The sequence below is a fragment of the Anneissia japonica genome, unplaced genomic scaffold (assembly GCF_011630105.1).
Source record: "Anneissia japonica isolate Jap-2015-1 unplaced genomic scaffold, ASM1163010v1 scaffold287827_len377088_cov200, whole genome shotgun sequence".
In the NCBI taxonomy this organism is placed as follows: domain Eukaryota; kingdom Metazoa; phylum Echinodermata; class Crinoidea; order Comatulida; family Comatulidae; genus Anneissia; species Anneissia japonica.
Genome location: NW_022743068.1, coordinates 142,196 through 160,638, shown reverse-complemented (window position 1 = coordinate 160,638; position 18,443 = coordinate 142,196). Strand labels below are relative to the sequence as shown.

The window sequence follows — 18,443 nt, the reverse complement described above, 5'->3', positions numbered from 1 at the left end:
CCCCCCTCCCATTTCAGGATTTCTAGGTACGGCACTGCTTCCTCTTAATTAATCATCGTATTCAAGTTGTGAATAAAACTTCTTTTTTTTCAAATACAAAAAAAAATACAACTTTTTACAAATTATGAAAATAAACTTAACTTTAAACTTTGGATACGTACTGTATATTACACAGTGCAATGTGTGTGGTGATCTGCTGTCAAACTTTTCCACTACGTAACATTTAAACTGACCTTAGTGTACGCTAGTGAGATAAGTTAGTTAATTATTTGACAAAGGTGGGCAAGCTTCTATCGTGTCCTCTTAATTTCTTCTACCAATTGTTATGAAGATTAGATTACCCATTGCAAAAGATAATTCCAGATTTTTTGAGTTATCCATGTTTATATATAACAATAACTTGCCCAATACAAATAATCAAATTTGTTTCTTTTCAAAATTTGTATAGTATACAGTAGGATTTTTAAAAGGGATGCTGAACAAAAAGGGGGTGCTCATGCACCGTGAAAACCCCTGGGTACGCCAGTGATGTAGATCAAAATTATGTTTTCGTAACGTGGCAATATGCCACTAAGAACCATCATCGCCAACATCGTCGTCGACATCAACATCATTGTTGTCATCATATCGTCGTCACCGTCATAATTACCATCAATATCATGATCATCTCGTCATAATCATTATCATCATCATCATCATCGTTATTATTAATAGCACCATCATCACTATTATCATTACCACCAATACCACCCCATAAGTAATATATTATATTCTTATAGGCCTATTTTTGTTGTAAAGCTTTTTTAAGACTACTTCGTAGAATAGCATGGTATTTAATTTTTATACTTCATTTTATTTCTCTCCGATTTAGGTTTTTCGATTTCCTTTCCATAGTTCAATATTTGATATATGATCCATGATGATTCCATGATGATCGGATAGGTCAATTTCTAATCTTTATCTGCTTGACCTTACAATCGTTGAGTACACCCGGTGATAATTCCGCTTGAGTTTATTCAGACTCGTACTTTGGCTTATTCTATAAGCAGCACTATTTTATCCTACGTTCTATGATATCCGAATATCTTTATTACATTTTTGGATCTTTTTTTCTATTTGTATATTAATATTTTCAATTAAACTGTTGCCAACATGGCTTCGATATTGCCAGTAAACGCGCAGGAGGCATTTGGTAGCAGAGAGAATGATGAAAAAACTGTCACACAACAGGCAGATGTTGCAATGGATGATACATCCAAGGATAAATACGAATACGAGGACGATGATCATGAAGATGGCGAAGAAGAAAGAGAAGGGTGGGGCAGTAAACTTGATTTTATTATGACTTGTATTGGTTATGCCGTTGGTCTTGGTAATGTCTGGCGCTTTCCATATCTTGTCTACAAAAACGGTGGAGGTAGGTTAAATTAATTATATATTTTTATATATTATAATCCAAGAAAACTTATGTACTTGACAATGAATGCAGTTCAGTCCATGCATTAACTTGTGCAAGCTGATGAAATTTAGGTTTAGCTGCATTCAAACCTCTCGTACTAGACCTTTTGTTTGTTCAGAAATCTAGGTACGGTAGCTTTTGTTTTTTTGCGAATGAACGAAGCGCATGTACGTCAGTGGTATAGGTCTTCGGGCTTTCAATAAACTTGTGAGTTCGAAATAAGTGTAATTCATGCAATATAATTATATGTAATTCATGTAATATAATTAGTGTAATTAATAATATCATTATTGCATAATATATAGGTCGTATATATCGATCAAAACACATTTACATATATTTATTCAATAACAGAAAACAATAGCAATTATGTAATAACATCATTTTTTTCTTTAATTCCTACAGGTGCGTTCCTCATCCCATATTTCATTTCTTTAGTTGTTTGCGGAGTTCCGCTTTTTATGATGGAGATAACTATGGGTCAACTTCTAACAACCGGTGGTATCGGTGCTTGGGATGTTTTTCCTGTATTAAAGGGTAAGTCTATTTAAATCAACAAAAATAAGTAGAAGTAAACCTATGAAATAATTATATTACAATAGGAAGCCTCTTTAAACAGTAAATGATCACATTTTGCCTATAATATAGGCAAAATGTGATAAATAAAAATACTACAAGGTTCTGCAATAATGCTCAATTGTTGCTACGATTTGTGATGATATATCTGAAGTTATGGGATTGTTGAACTTTATGTGAAGACGATACCTGATAGTGACACGCTATTATTGAGAACGCAACATTCGATGTGGTGTGGACACCTTATGGAAACATTAAAAGTTGAAAAGACAACAATCATTTGCATCGTAACTCAAAAAAATATTTTAGCATTTTAGGGTTTCAAACTACATACTAAGATTACTCGAAAAGTAACTCTGACATTTGATGTCTTGTAATAGGCTATATACAGTTACTCTGAATCTGAATAATATAGTTCCAATCAACCTTATTTATTCGAATGAGGAATTTACAAAAAAAAATACGACTAACAAAAGCTGTTTACTCTTTCCAGGTGTGGGGTTTGCTGCCATCTCCATTTCAGCAATATTGAATATATACTACATTGTTATTGTATCGTGGTCGCTGTTCTACCTGTTCGCCTCCTTTCAGAGTGAACTGCCGTGGGGAACATGTAGTAACAGTTGGAACGATATATATTGTAATGATGTAGCCCTACAGAATGGTACACGTGGAACTGGGTACTTTAAGGCAATAAATGGATCACTTTATCCAGTCAGTGTCGGAGAATCACCTGCACAGCAGTACTGGGAGTAAGTAACAGACTTTCGATCCAAATCACACGAGTTAGTGGTCTTTATATTGAGCATCGAATATTGTTTACACCTGAGTAAATTGAATTATTTTAAAAACGGTTAGAAAATGTTCGCTTTCCAAATTAGGAGGGTCATGGGTTAAATTTCTGAAAAGTGTAAATCATAATTGTCATAATTGTCAAAAATGGCATTTTCACTTTCGTAATTATTATTATTATTATTATTATTATTATTATTATTATTATTATTATTATTATTATTATTAAGTGTATTATTATTATTATGGTTTTGATATATTGAAATACCTTTTCCAGAGACTCACTTTTAAACACAGGGGTGCTAATGCACGAACTTGGGAACATATTCTTCTTGATGTTCCAATCGTGTTGAAGCTTTGTACAATTTTGGAGGGTTTAGAAGAGATCTAAAAAAAGCAAAGTATTTTAGGTTATTTTTTCTGGGGTTTTTTTTGTGTTTTATTATGTACAATTAGTTGGGAAAGCAACTCGACAGTGTGTAATTCTTTGATATTGTTTAATTTTGGTTACGTGCAGGTGTTATTGTGCTTTTGTTTATTTTCTTTTTCCCCTAGAAATTGAATAAAATAAAGTACGTAATAAAATGGTTATAAATAAAGTAATAAGTTTTACAAGATTGTGGAAACATTATCTCTAAGACTATAAACACAGGTAATTTGTTTTTTACTTTAATTGTATTATTTTACTACTACAGAAAACGAGTTTTGCAGATCTCTCCTGGAATCGATGATATAGGTAGTCTCCAATGGGAACTTGTCGGATGTCTCGCCCTAGCTTGGGTTCTCACCTATGCCTGCCTCTGGAAGGGAGTTGCTCAGACTGGAAAAGTAAAGATTTTGTTTTTGTTGGTCTTTGTTTATATAAGATTATAGTTCTCCAACTTTTGAATCCCTATTTATGCTGTTATGTCAATTCGAAGTTGTTCAAGTATAGCCCATACATTGCTATTAAGAGATGTTTCAGGGTCTCACCATGTCCATTCAACTAGGACCATTTTTTTTTTCGTTTTGTCTGGCGGAACCGTATTTTTACTGATATTTCTCTTTTTCATATAGATTATGTGGTTTACAGCCTTGATTCCGTATGGTATCCTGACAGCACTTCTGATCCGTGGACTGACTCTAGAGGGGCATCAGGACGGTATCGAATACTACATTACACCAGACTGGGAACGTCTGACCACTCCAACTGTTTGGATCGACGCAGCTACGCAGATCTTCTTCTCATACGGGATAGGAATTGGGTCTTTGATTGCACTTGGTAGCTACAATCCATACCGTAATAACAGTCTAATGTAAGGATTATTAGCATTTTTTTTTAAACCGTCATATTTTTTCCAGAATAGTTTCCAAAATAAATCATTGTCATTATCAGCATTATTATCATCATCATCATAATCATCAATATCATTACCATCATCGTCATCATCATTATCATTATCGTCATCATCATGCTCGCTATCATCATCGCATCATTATCATTATCTTTTTCTTCATCTTTATCATCATCTTCATCATCATTTTCTTCATAACATCATCATTTTCATTATCCCTGTAAAACAGTAACACTTTACAGAAGAGGTAACCTAGTATATGGATAACAAATAAACAGATATATATTTTTAAAAATCATCATAATTATTATCGTCACCTATCTTAGTAGTATTATCGTTGTTATTTTGCATTTGTTTTAAGAAACAGCAATCAAAATTAAAGCATAGACTAAAAATATACTTAATTAGGCCTATATAAATAAATAATAAAAAAAAATCTTCATAATCATAATTATTATCGTCATCTATCTCGGTAGTATTATTATCGTTGTTGTTATTTTGCATTTGTTTTAAGAAACAGCAATCAAAATTAAAGCATAGACTAAAAATATACTTAATTAGGCCTATATAAATAAATAATAATAAAAAATCTTCATAATCATAATTATTATCGTCATTTATCTTGGTAGTATTATTATCGTTGTTGTTATTTTGCATTTGTTTTAAGAAACAGCAATCAAAATTAAAGCATAGACTAAAAATATACTTAATTAGGCCTATTTAAATAAATAATAATAAAAAAATCTTCATAATCATAATTATTATCGTCATCTATCTTGGTATTATTATTATGGTTGTTGTTATTTTGCATTTGTTTTAAGAAACAGCAATCAAAATTAAAGCATAGACTAAAAATATACTTAATTAGGCCTATATAAATAAATAATAATAAAAAATCTTCATAATCATAATTATTATCTTCATCTATCTTGGTAGTATTATCGTTGTTGTTATTTTGCATTTGTTTTAAGAAACAGCAATCAAAATTAAAGCATAGACTAAAAATATACTTAATTAGGCCTATATAAATAAATAATAATAAAAAAAATCTTCATAATCATAATTATTATCGTCATCTATCTTGGTATTATTATTATCGTTGTTGTTATTTTGCATTTGTTTTAAGAAACAGCAATCAAAATTAAAGCATAGACTAAAAATATACTTAATTAGGCCTATTTAAATAAATAATAATAAAAAAATCTTCATAATCATAATTATTATCGTCATCTATCTTGGTATTATTATTATGGTTGTTGTTATTTTGCATTTGTTTTAAGAAACAGCAATCAAAATTAAAGCATAGACTAAAAATATACTTAATTAGGCCTATATAAATAAATAACAATAAAAAATCTTCATAATCATAATTATTATCTTCATCTATCTTGGTAGTATTATTATCGTTGTTGTTATTTTGCATTTGTTTTAAGAAACAGCAATCAAAATTAAAGCATAGACTAAAAATATACTTAATTAGGCCTATATAAATAAATAATAATAAAAAAATCTTCATAATCATAATTATTATCTTCATCTATCTTGGTATTATTATTATCGTTGTTGTTATTTTGCATTTGTTTTAAGAAACAGCAATCAAAATTAAAGCATAGACTAAAAATATACTTAATTAGGCCTATATAAATAAATAATAATAAAAAAATCTTCATAATCATCTATCTTGGTAGTATTATTATGGTTGTTGTTATTTTGCATATATTTTAAGGAACAGTAATCAGAATTTAAGCACAGACTAAACATATACATAATTAGGCCCATATCGTTATATAAAAGGTATATGTATTTTTATTTGCAGTGATACAATTGTGGTGGGAGTAGTTAATGCTGGGACTAGTCTGTTTGCCGGATTTGTTATTTTCTCAATTCTCGGTTTCATGGCAAATGAACTCGGAGTTCCTGTTTCTGAAGTAGTTTCAGAAGGTTGGTTACAAATGCAGTCTTGAAATTTTAATTTTCCGTGAATATGTCGAAGGACAAACAAATTATAAGATGGTGGTTTTATTAATTTTTTTTATATTGGTTGCATTACAAATCGGCTATTAAATGCCGTACAAATATAAAACTGTTAAGCCGAATGCTTTGTAAATATTCAGACGATAGTATATGCTGTTGAAGCGTTTGTATTTTGTTTCCGACAGTCGTGCGGACTCTTAAACGTTTAAAGGGAACATTCACTTGCCTTGCTGTCAGGCTGCCGTATACAAAAAAATGGCTACACTTATCATATAATATACCCATGATAACATGTAAGGATATTTGCTTCCAAAACAGACATATATTTAAATAGTGTGTGAATTTGAAGTGTGAACTCGCATATCATGTTGCTTATCGCGCTATCACTTGAACTTCGCTCCTTGTGTTGGGTCCCTCACTCCGCTAAAACATGCATGTCATACATTTAAAGGTATTTAAATAGAGAAGGGTTTTTTTTTTTTTTTTTTTTTTTTTTTTTTCCAATGGACGTTTTTGGAGTGTCTATCAAACTTAACAACTCATCAAGCAGGACAGCGCCATAATATACTGTACACGAATATCCCACAAATGAACAAGTTTACGCACGTTTAAGCTATCGTTTTGTGGGACCTTATGAACAATATCCAAACTTTATGGTACTGTATTATATACAATTCATAATACAGGCCTGTATTTGTTATTATTGTCATTGTTGGTGCGGTGTATGTGTTTATGTTAATTATAATTAAGTAATAATTCCAAAAGTACAAAACAAAATCCCAAATAGATACAACAGCGGAATTCACATACCAATACTTATAAACAATTACTTTTAACATTGTTTTTATCCAGGTCCTGGCCTCACCTTTATTGCGTATCCGACTGCTGTTTACCAAATGCCACTCGTCCCTCAGCTGTGGTCGGTTATATTTTTCCTCATGTTAATAATGCTTGGATTGGATAGTCAGGTACGTACCTTAAGCTAGCTGGTTTCCATTGTCGCTAAAACATAGTTTGCTTTTAATGCGTAGCTCCTTCCGACGCAATCGGAAAGGGTCCACGATGCGACCGACTAATCAGCGTCGCCAAAAGCTGTCTGCGAAAACGTGTAGCTATTTTATGGAAGACAGGCTGTAGGCATATAATAATTATGTTCCATGCGATAATTAACATTATTTGGAAAGTCTACAGACAATGATTGATCGAAATTGTGGTGGAGGAGAGTATCATGCTATTTTCATAAATATTTTTTACAGTTTTGTGTTGTTGAAGGCTTCGTGACCTCAGTAATGGACTATTGGCCGGAGTATAAATTAAGAGAAAACAGAACTGTGTTCTTGATGGTAGTTTGTATTATAGATTTTCTTCTTGGACTCGTCTGTGTTACCGAGGTAAATTCAAAATCTTTTATGAATGTAATGTTTGTTTTAAGTTGTGCCCCCATTATCAGGTTATGTGACAACTATGCGATGCCATGTAATGGGTGTAATAAATTATGACATCATCATGCCCAAATATGGAAAATCTCAGATACTTGTCGCAGAAATTTGCGTTACTTCTGCGATTTTCTAATTAATCCCTGTTGGATGATAATTATAAAATTTGTATTTAAAACATATATTCTGATATATGACTAACAATGTTATGCTCCAGACTGGGTAGTTGGGCATGTATTGCTATTGCTTGTCTGGTAAAAATGCAGAAGTGGCGCCAGTGGTTGGGGCCGAGGTCCCCGACCGGGGGGGGCGGACGGGGGGGGGGGGGGCGATGCCTCCGACAAGGGGTCAGATTTCCCCGACGAAAGCAAAGTGAGCGTGGTCCAGCTTCGATGAAAAGGCTTCGAAAGTGGTCCAATTTAGGGGTTTCAAAGGCTTTTTTAATCTATTTTAGAGTCTACTAATATGTAGAAAATACATATAATTTTTTTTCTTCCCGACGAATTGTGCTTTTTCTCCCCGACGGGGGCCCTGGTCCCCGGCCCCTCGCTGGCGCCACCCCTGTAAAAATGTTTGCCAAATGGCTAAAATCAACTTCAATTCATAAAGTATTTGAGCAATTAATCACATTACAAATAACAAAACAATGAACAATATAAAGATAATTTAGTAAAACATTTACAGCTCAGGATAACCCAAAGAAACCGAATCGGTTGGGGTCCCTTAAATAAAAAAATATTACATAAAAGTTAATTAAAAACTAAAACAAAAATTAAAATTTGTTCAAACTACTAATGAAAATAAGGCTAATAAAAGAAATAAAACCAATTTAACCTTTAAAGTATGTAGAAGTGAATGTAAAAAACAGGTAAAAAACAAACATTAAAATTTGTAAAAAAAAACCTTTAAAATTACTTATCATTAAGTAAAACTAATACAATCAATAAAAACTCTAGTTAAACCTTAAAAGTACGTAAAAGTGAAAGTAAAAAAGCAGGTAAAAAGCGGTGGTATAAAATTTTACAAAAAAAAGAATGTTCATGTTTAAATCATATTTATAATTATGTTAAAACTGTTTACTGATTGTTTGTCATTTCAGATTTTGTTGCTAAATATAATTTCACTCTTTTAAAAAAGAATATATTTAAACTCTGTGAAGACGTGATCATATAGGGTAGTGCAAATATATAATAGTTCTTAATTATTAACGATGTCACTTGCTGTTGGATGTGAAAAGTTTCAAAAATTAGATTATCAACATCAGTTACCTTAAGGTATCGTACCTTATGAGATATGTAATGTGATTTTTTAAGCATTTCCACAAGAAAGCCATTAATCGCGTTTTAATATGTGGAAAGTACAATTATATGAAAGATATGGTCTGCAGGAATATCTTAACTGTACATTTTTTGTTTAGGGTGGAATGTATTTCTTCGAGCTGATGAATTCTTATGGTGTAAGCGGGATGTGCTTGTTATGGGTAGCGATGTGGGAAAGTGTAGCAATTTCATACGGACTTGGGATAAAGAAATACTTCTCCGCCGTCTGTACCATGCTAGGATTCTCTCCTGGAATTTTCTGGCCCTTCTGCTGGTCTGTTACGGCTCCACTTGCTAGTTTGGTAAGTAAGCCTAAAACGTATTTTTAGTAAATTATTACTTGCGGTAGTCTATAATAGGGAGAGTTTTTTTTTTACAGCTTTATTTGTGATAAACTTTATTTCAGTTCTAACTTACCGGTATAGTTTAATGAGAACATCAGAGAAAACTCGCTACGTTTTTTAAAAAGCTAAATTATATTTCTTTCTTTGAGACAATAATTGCAAGACATTCGTCGTTTTCACCAAACTTCTTTAATTCTAGAGAGCGCAATATTTTGTTGCTAAGCGGAATATGATAACTTCGTTATCTTTATTCTCTATAGTCATAAGATGGTACAGTAACTGAAGTACGGATAACTCTTGTTCTAAAACTTCTTATTTATGTTATTATATATGATCGAATATATAGGCTTACAAAATAATTAAAATTAATAATGATTGTATTAATTTTCTTAAGTAATCTGGTCATCCTTGTGACAATGCAATATTAGTAGGCTTATCCTTATAACAATAAATATTCGTTCCATTTAAATATGGATTAGTGGTAGGAGTTCGAAGTGATTCAGAATGAAATCAGTCAGTTACTATACTTTCCAAGGAGCGGAGGAGGTCGGTTGCATGTATAATTGATTAGTGGTTTTTATATCCAAAAGGGCCTTGAGCAGTTATTTTATAATTGGATAATAATTATGTGCGCTATAAAATGAATTAATAAATAAATTTGTTTCCTTATGCATTCCAGGGTATATTTATTTTTGCTCTTGTCGACTACCAACACGCTACATACGGTGAAAACTATTACTACCCTGTGTGGGGAGAGATATTAGGCTGGTTCATGGCGCTGGCGTCAATGCAATGGATCATCTCATATGCCGTATATTTATTTCTCACAACCAGAGGATCTTTTTCCGAGGTGAGTATTACGCAAGCTCTGAAAAATATTAGTAAGTCTCACTCTATAACCATACCTCATAGCCAAAAATTTGAATGTAAGCCTATTTGTGTATAAATGATTTTATTTTATTTTCATACAGCGCTGGGCAATTGTTACGACAAATAAATTTAACTTTGAAGAAAGAGAACTCAAAGAAAAAAGATTAGAGGAACGCGCTAAACGAAAACATGAAGCTTTGGTGTCTGAATACCAGAGCAGTATGAAGAAAGTTTTAAAAGAGGATGAGTACGATGAAGTAAAAAATGAATCAACAGCTTACGAAAACGTTGCATTTAAACCAGATGCAGAGTATGTAACTATCATTGAAGCTAGTAAATAGAACATTATAGTAATTTTGTGAATCACACACACACCTACTTAGGTACGACTGCCCTGATTTTGCATACACGCAATGAAACGAAAACAAAAGTACTACCACGAGGTAGGTGGCGCCCAATTCGAGTTTGAAATTTGAGCAATAACGCTGCACGCATTTGATACGAGCATGGAGGAAAACTAATTCCTCCATGATACGAGCGACTTTTACGTTCTTTAGAAGGGCGCCCTCTAGTTTGTAATAGTACTTTTTGAGATAGGATTCCGTTTCAAAGAAACCCCAGCAGTCGGACTTCTTGCTATTCTATACTCTTTACTGAACATTCATAAAGGCCGTTTTCCACTAGACGAATTTATTCGAAAATTTTCGCCCTATACGCATGTCCAGTTTAATTTTCATCACGAGATTTTCAAATGCCAATTCGTACGGGTACAAATTTTCGATCCGTGCGAATAAATTCGCCTAGTGGAAAACGGCCTTTAGACATGTGTCGATTCGTTCCAAGAGGCTCTATATTTAAGGCGTATGTAATGGTTGTGTTGGCTCTTGTAATTTTATTTTTTAGTCCACCACAGTGAGTTAAAACGACTCACATCGTTTTGAGTCAAAATAGATTTCTTTTTGTTTTTACTTAGTATTTGAATAACACACACACACACACAAGTATTTGAATTTACATTCGATTGCCTTAACATGCACGTGCATGCGTTTTTCGTTGTTATATTAAAAATATGTAGGCCTATATAAAGTGTAATAATAGACTACATAATAATAATCAGCAATTCAAACAGAAGTAACTCTCATCCACGAACTGTACTATGTACACGGAAGCTGTATGCAAATAAATAATCACTAGTTTCAGAAGTATAAATATGTTTGGTTTTCTGATAAATGTGAATTTTGTAGAAACTGTCAATATAACGTTTACCACTTAGTAAAAAGCTATAAAATGATACCTAAGGTAAGTAGATAAGTAGACTGAAAGCACAATTTTAACTGTTTTTTTAAGATGATTTGAATTGTAGTAGTAGTAGCCTATATTGTAAACGCGTTCACCAAAATGGTTCACCAACTTAAAATGTGACACATATCATTCATTTATAAACGCAGGAAACAAAAAACATTATTATAACATTGTTTGGATGATTTAAATTGTAGTAGCGATAGATTGTAAATGCCTCCACCAAATTAGTTAGCAACTTCAAGTGACACATTTTCCATTCACTTACAGACCCAGCAAACACAAAACATTGTTATAACATTCGAGACCGCTCTGAACGTTATAATCAGGTTATAGCAGAACTCAGCCTGGAAATAACGTTAACAAGTTATATCAGGGTGACCCTTCCTTGGTTCATACCTGTTTGGTTAGTGTATATATTCCGATAGCACTCCAGTTGTGTATTATACTAAGGGATTGTTTCATTGGTCGTATTCCACTGGTCGTTCTTCGTTAAACCAGCCCCCACCCCATGCGCAGTGATAATCCTACTTAACGAGGACGACCAGTCGAATAGAAAACTTGTAAATACTCGACCGTAAACAAAATGGCTACATAGTTACCGCGATACACACTGTGTAATCAAGATTACTTCGGCTTGTTGTGGCAGTATGGGTTTTTCGTAAAAATGTTTTTCATCCAGTTTTTGAATTCTGTTAGCCTACAATAATTTTTTGACTTCATGTGTGTAATTTAATCTAAATTATATTAACGCAAATGTTGTTTGTAAACTGACCAATCGGCCATGATTGTTTTGATCACGTGGATAACTTAACGCTGATTAATGCATTCTGGTTACGTTAATTTTTGCCGAAGTCTATTTTACGAACAAGTCGAATGAAAATAATACTCAACGAAAAATCGTAGTCAACGAAATGAACCAGTCGAATAAGCCCATTGTTATTACAGTATATAATAGGCCTATATAAGACAATGGCGTACATAAAAGTTCTTTTGTGTACGGAATAGTGCTTCTTTTAAAATACCAGTATATCATGTACCGTATATGAATGCAGCTGAGGGAGGGCCCGTGACATGTAATAGGCAAATTTGTTTCTTATCAATTCATAAAACATGTGATTGGGATTAATTACTGCCTTAGTTTCAAAGTGTTGGTAAGGTTTGGTGGAAGCTGCTTAAGTTGTAATGAGATAATTAAGTACAGTCTGTATTTATGTTTATCTGTTCGATTAAAAAAAAAAGAGAAAAAAATTAAGCTATATTACTACTTTTATAATTAGAAAATTATGCTCAGGAACCAGTGTATTTCAATTTAATTTTAAGAATTTCCCAATATATTAATGCAGTGTTACTGTAACATGACACAAGATCAAGTCAACATTTAATGTGCATACATTTACTTGTAGTAGGCAGAGTAAAATGATTGTGCTTTGTCTCAGCTCTGGCTGAAACAAGTATCTAGCAAGTGTGTGGACACGATAAGAAGCCTGTAACATTGTCAGATGTAAATATGTGGCATGAGTTATATTTTTTCAAACGAAATTAAAACTTAGTAGATATATAAATATATGATCTATATTGTACCCTGGAAAAAAATTAGGCCTATGTACTTGTTTATATGACAATAAAGATATTTATAGTATGGAATTCTGTCCAATGTAAATTGTTGAATTGAGTAAACCTTTGTTACAATGTTTAAATACCTCTATTACATTACAGTACTAAGTAACCAATGTCAATGTGCCTCCGCTCGGATAGGGAGACTTTGCCACAAGTCCCTTATTTTTATTATTCTTTCTCATTCTGGACAGCGCCACCAACAAGCAAGTTATTTTGCGGGGGGGGGAAAAAAGAAATCGAGTATGGGATGCCAAATAAATTAGGTATGGCGCGCAGTAAAGCGTGAATAACCTAAAATTAGGGCCTGGGCCATGGAACCCAGGCTAGGATAAAGGCAGCAAGAATTTATCTGGAGGTCATCAGCGCTAATTTATGTAGTGTGGAAGAGGGCGCTAACCTTAGATACATTTTTAAAAGTATTTTGTAATTTGTTAGCTTACAATTAGCAGTGGCGGATCTAGGAATTGGGAATAGAGGGGGCCCAGAGAGGGACTTTGACAGAAAATTTACGATTATTGCACCTCTAGATGGCGGGAAATGGCACTCTCAGACTTAAAAGTTGAAAGTAATTTCCTTTTTTTCTCCCATTTTTTTTACAATTTTGAAAAATATAGGGGGGCCCGGCCTGCTGGGCCCCCTTGAATCTGCCACTGATTAGTTCATAGGTTGACTCTTTAGCTATGACCATTTATGTTTGTAAAAGACTTGCCGCACATAAAGGGCTGGAGAAAAAAAGCAATATCCAATCTTGTAGGACTAATCGGGGAAAAGGTATATATTTTATTGAAAATTATAATTATGAATGCAAATGCGTGTAGGGACATAGTGTAGATAATGTAGATGGCATAAATTGTACTTCTTTTAACCTTGTTCGATATTATTACATTATAGGCATGGAACGCCAAATGGACAACTTTCCAACACCGTCAATTTTTTAGCACACTGTTAACAAAGACAGTCAGATACGACCCTTACATTAGTGTCTCTTTATTGAAGCACCTTTTCTACGAAAAGTATTTTATTATTTATATCATATTCGACAGTGATTCCCCGCAGTTCCATGGCCACGATAATTCTGGCTGGTTACATTTTATTTTGCTTATCGATTTTGTGTACTCAACCTGGATTCAGACATCGTTTCTCAGAGCACTGTTGTTTTCCTATATTTGCCATCCCAACCGGGATGCCATAACGTTAGATAAAATAATTTATGTAACATATAAAATACATAGTTCTCTATTTTGTCGGTTTATTTCATCGGTTGATGACTAAGCTTGCTTTCAACTTTAAATGCATACGGTTCTTCAGTTGTATAAGTGATGATATCATCTGTGTGCATTCATTCCACTTTGATGCAAGGAGTATTACCTAGTAATGTCCTTAAGACTTCGGTAAATTTTTAGCACTCATACTGTTGTTATGAGTACGAGGCCTATCTAGAAATAAACAATATGCTTATTAAGAACCGCTGTGTTTCTAGAATATGAACTGAAAAAATTCATTATAGTTTTTGTAGTTATCGATACTAGGCCTGTGTACCTGCTTGAGTGGACTTGTGACTGCATTCACGAGTGAATTTCTGGTGCTGTGTTTCTTTAATAGACCGAAGTAGCAGATTCTATTTCGAGAAAGTAAAAACACAGTAAATTACTTTTAGTAAAGCTTCCATTTATTATTGTAAACTATGTAAAAATCCAGAGTTGTTCTGCATTGTTAGTAGTACTATTCCGTCATTAACCATTTTGATTAGTACAGCAACGCAGGAAAAATACAATGGACAACAATATAATTTTGAGATGACAAAACCCTCGCCCTGTTGCGCCATCGCCAAAAGAGGCCTGGCATCAGTCGGGCAAGTTTGCACACCGTTGCGGCCTGAAATATATATAATAACATTCTACAATCGGCATCTAATACCCCTTTCACACTGCCAAGGGCAGAATCGACCCGAGTTAATTCCGGAGTGATCCCGGGTGCATTTCCCATTTACATCGAACGAAAAAGTCCGGGTTGATCCCGACGAACTCGGGTTCAAATACCGCCCTCAATTTTTGTTGCAATGGTGATCATCACTTCGCTCGAGTTCCTCGTCGTCACGAAGCCACAATTATTGTCAATATTTAAGCAATATGTACCTGCAGTATGCGAATTAAATCTGCAATTTTGATATCAAGTCTATACCGGAGCGTAGAGGGTTTAATTTGAAAAGTGTTTAGGCCTAGCCTGTTGTTAGCAAAGTTTAGGCCTGCCTGACTACAGCTGCGGTAGGCGCAAGGTAAGGTCTAATTTCGGTGCTGTTTACAAAGATAATAAATAGCAGAATATAGAGCAGCTTCCTAATACAGTGGAACATCCGTTCGAAAGGCATTATGGGTACATGGAGAGCAATTTTACCCCATCCGCGCGGCGGCGCTATATAGTAATAATAAACAGAAAGGCGCCGCTCTGGTTCGTTTGTTTCCTGTAGTTTCTCCACTTAGTAAAATATTCAAATTTTACCCCATTCGCGCGGGAGGGCGGATGTTCCATTAATTTTAATGCAAATACGCGGAACAGCTCATTCTTCTGCTATTTAAGTTCTTTGCTGTTTACACACTGGCGCTCCGGAATGCGTCCTGCATGCATTATTTTTTTCCCATACAGTTCCGATAATGCATACATGCTTGACACTTCTTCTCGCGAGTCGCGAAAGTTGTGTGTTGTTCTTCGCTGCATATGGAATACGAAAGCTACGGCGTTGGTAGGCCATGAAGGAGTTAGTTTAGCACCCTCTTTAATTTCTGCCGCAACTGTATGGGGAAAACTAATGCGTCCTTGCACTTCCATCACGGAATTTTTGGCAACCCGAGTCGGACTTTTTGACGTTTACAACCACAAATCGGGAGATTTTAACCCGGGTATTGAAAAATCCCGGGTTACGTCCGGAATTTTGCTTGCATTACTTTCAGCACCAAATTCAAGGAGGACCAAAATATATGTAACAGTGTCAATGTGTAAAAGTTTGAAGTTAATCGGACTAATGTTTTTTGTGTTATGCGCCCCGGAGCTCACACATACCACACACAGACAGACAGACAAGCACGCACACACACACACACACACACACGCTATTGCAATACGGTACCCTTCACCTCTCCTTCTAAGAGGTGAGGATAAAAATTAGGAATAGAACATTTATTACTTACTTTGTTTGCGTTTGATTGGATAATGAGGATGTTTAACAAACAGCTATCCAGATTCTGATGAATATGTTCAAGTTTGTAATTAACCCATCGGTATCTTAGTAAAGATAAACACAAACCCATGCAAGTTCGTCGATCGCCAAAGTGACTGAGTAAAAAATCCTCCGCACTTATAAGATTCGACCTGATGTCCTCTAAAACCTTCTTTGCCAATTCGTTATTTTCAAACTCCACTTTAAGTTCTATAAGCACCATAAGAACCCGTTTTGTCCGTTGTTCCAACGAGTTGAATTGTTCAGGATACCTTCGGGCTGTATTTGATATTCGAAGGACTGATGCCCCTGCGTTTGCGATAGCATTTAATAGGCTAGCCACTGAGCCTAGACCGTCTGTTCCGTCACTAACCACGTCGGTTGATTCAGTCTGTGCCTCACACGAACTTCTGGTGCTCCCTTGGATAGGGTTACCTACAAGGAAAGATCTATCTGACTCTGACATTACTACAGTAAAGCTAGACTAAAACGCAGTGCCGACGCGATTTTTTCACAACGACGACGCGATGAAACGTCTCTATCTCGGCAAAGCCTACAATTCTGACAAGGACTATGCGGACACAAGTTTTCAGTTCAACGAAGTCATATGTTGGCAGTTCCCAATAATCTAAAAATTCAGTAATGCTTTCAACTTTCCAATTAATGCAGAATGTGTTCTTTACATTCTGTCTATACTCACTGTACGACAAACATAATTTCAAGTTATTCTTGTCAATTACGGTCTGATTTGAGGAAAACAATATGATTCTAAATCGATTTATTACCCGGCCAGGCCAAGATAAAGTTCAGGCTTATCATTTATTTGTGTGAAAGACTGACCTTCGTCACTCTCGGAATTGCATTGTTGTAAATTGTACAAATTATTTTTTATAAGTTATTAATATAGGCCCTAATACAGGACTGTGTATGTGGGAAGAATTTAAAAAAAAATTATTATTCAATATTTCCTCAGTGGCCGTGTGCTTTCCAATAATAATTTGATAATGCACACAAGCGAAGAACAATTTAAATGTAAACATAGTTTTAAAAAAATTAAAAACAGTTTACATTTTAAAAGACTTTGTGGATAATTAGACACAGAGGAGACATTATAAAAGAATGTGAAATTTGTGGAAAGAAACTTAGGAACATTAAGGAGCATTTGCGGATACATACTGGAGAGAAATCAACATTCTTGGAAAAAATTCATAGACAGTAGAGGTTTAAAAGAATATTTGCAGATATACAAAGAAAGACTTAAATACGAACATTGATTTTGGACGAGTGTTTTAGTTGTTTAAGTTGGTTAGGTGGCGACTTTGGGATTACTTTGTATGTTCAGGAGAAAGTTAAGAAGCTGAGCTTGTAAGGGTCTAGTCTGTAAGGGGCGGCTTTCCTAGGTAGCAACTTTAATTGTTAGGGGCGACTTGACTGATTTCCATCGCACTATATCTCAGGTATAGCCCAGGTCAGTACTGTTCCTCTAATCACTCTCACCTACCATGTCACACAGAAACTATATGATATTGATTCGATTTCATTTACCATCTAATTTCATTTAATGTAGTTCGTATTATTTGAACAGTACTGTCCCCCCCCCCACCCCGCCCATGCTTTTATATTTATATTATATTATCTAATCACTCTCTCGCCTTTGGCGCATAGAAAATTGGATTCGATTGTCATTGACTTCATTTAACATATAGTTCATATTTAATAGTTCTAAAGAATTGACACGGAATAAGTATAAATAAAAATGGACTATTTGTTATACATATATACATATCTTTATTGAAATCACACGAAGCAAATCTGTAATGTACATATAATCTTCAATTCTGATAAATCAAGTAACGTGATCAGTCACGTGGTACAATAATGCTAATACTTTTAAAAAGTTGCTATTTACATAATATCCCGGAATACAACAAACACTTTCACTACTAAATTAAATATCGTTATTCTCAGCCTTTATATGTTTAAACAGATATTCTGTATATACCAATGCGAGCAATACAAGCTTTCCACTAGGTACCTTAGACTGGTATATTGGAAGCTGCCTTCATCACGCAAACTTGTTGTCGCGCCAAACCACGCAAGTGCGGAGATGACGTGTGATCAATATTAGATGTCATTAATTGCTGTCTCTTATACACATCTAGATGTGTATAAGAGACAGGTATGTGGGAAGAATTTAAAAAAAAAT

General features: G+C 34.1%; 2 protein-coding genes across 2 annotated transcripts; one reads left to right on the top strand and one right to left on the bottom strand.

The window, feature by feature from the left end:
* The first annotated feature begins 984 nt into the window (after positions 1–984).
* On the top strand, positions 985–11,594 carry LOC117119377 (sodium- and chloride-dependent GABA transporter 1-like). Its single transcript, XM_033264180.1, has 11 exons — positions 985–1,417; positions 1,865–1,996; positions 2,529–2,787; positions 3,523–3,655; positions 3,884–4,122; positions 5,978–6,102; positions 6,988–7,103; positions 7,392–7,526; positions 8,989–9,192; positions 9,914–10,084; positions 10,206–11,594. The coding sequence occupies exons 1-11, from the start codon at positions 1,153–1,155 to the stop codon at positions 10,443–10,445; spliced, it is 2,019 nt and encodes a 672-aa protein (XP_033120071.1). The 5' UTR covers positions 985–1,152; the 3' UTR covers positions 10,446–11,594.
* A 2,389-nt stretch (positions 11,595–13,983) lies between these two features.
* On the bottom strand, positions 13,984–18,367 carry LOC117119363. Its single transcript, XM_033264158.1, has 3 exons — positions 16,209–18,367; positions 14,563–14,641; positions 13,984–14,459 (listed from the first exon to the last, which is right to left on the bottom strand). Exons 1-3 carry the CDS (start codon positions 16,701–16,703, stop codon positions 14,404–14,406), a joined length of 630 nt encoding a protein of 209 aa, XP_033120049.1. The 5' UTR covers positions 16,704–18,367; the 3' UTR covers positions 13,984–14,403.
* Between the last annotated feature and the right edge of the window lie 76 nt (positions 18,368–18,443).

What these genes read in the sequence shown, in the direction of transcription:
- LOC117119363 (XM_033264158.1), bottom strand. Translation starts at nt 16,703, where the DNA reads ATGTCAGAGTCAGATAGATCTTTCCTTGTAGGTAACCCTATCCAAGGG. An exon ending in TCCAATCAAACGCAAACAAA is followed by an intron (nt 14,642 to 16,208) that starts GTAAGTAATAAA and finishes TTCTCGAAATAG; the next exon opens with AATCTGCTACTTCGGTCTAT. An exon ending in TCACAAGTCCACTCAAGCAG is followed by an intron (nt 14,460 to 14,562) that starts GTACACAGGCCT and finishes GTTTATTTCTAG; the next exon opens with ATAGGCCTCGTACTCATAAC.
- LOC117119377 (XM_033264180.1), top strand. Translation starts at nt 1,153, where the DNA reads ATGGCTTCGATATTGCCAGTAAACGCGCAGGAGGCATTTGGTAGCAGA. An exon ending in CCTGCACAGCAGTACTGGGA is followed by an intron (nt 2,788 to 3,522) that starts GTAAGTAACAGA and finishes TTACTACTACAG; the next exon opens with AAAACGAGTTTTGCAGATCT. An exon ending in GACTCGTCTGTGTTACCGAG is followed by an intron (nt 7,527 to 8,988) that starts GTAAATTCAAAA and finishes TTTTTTGTTTAG; the next exon opens with GGTGGAATGTATTTCTTCGA.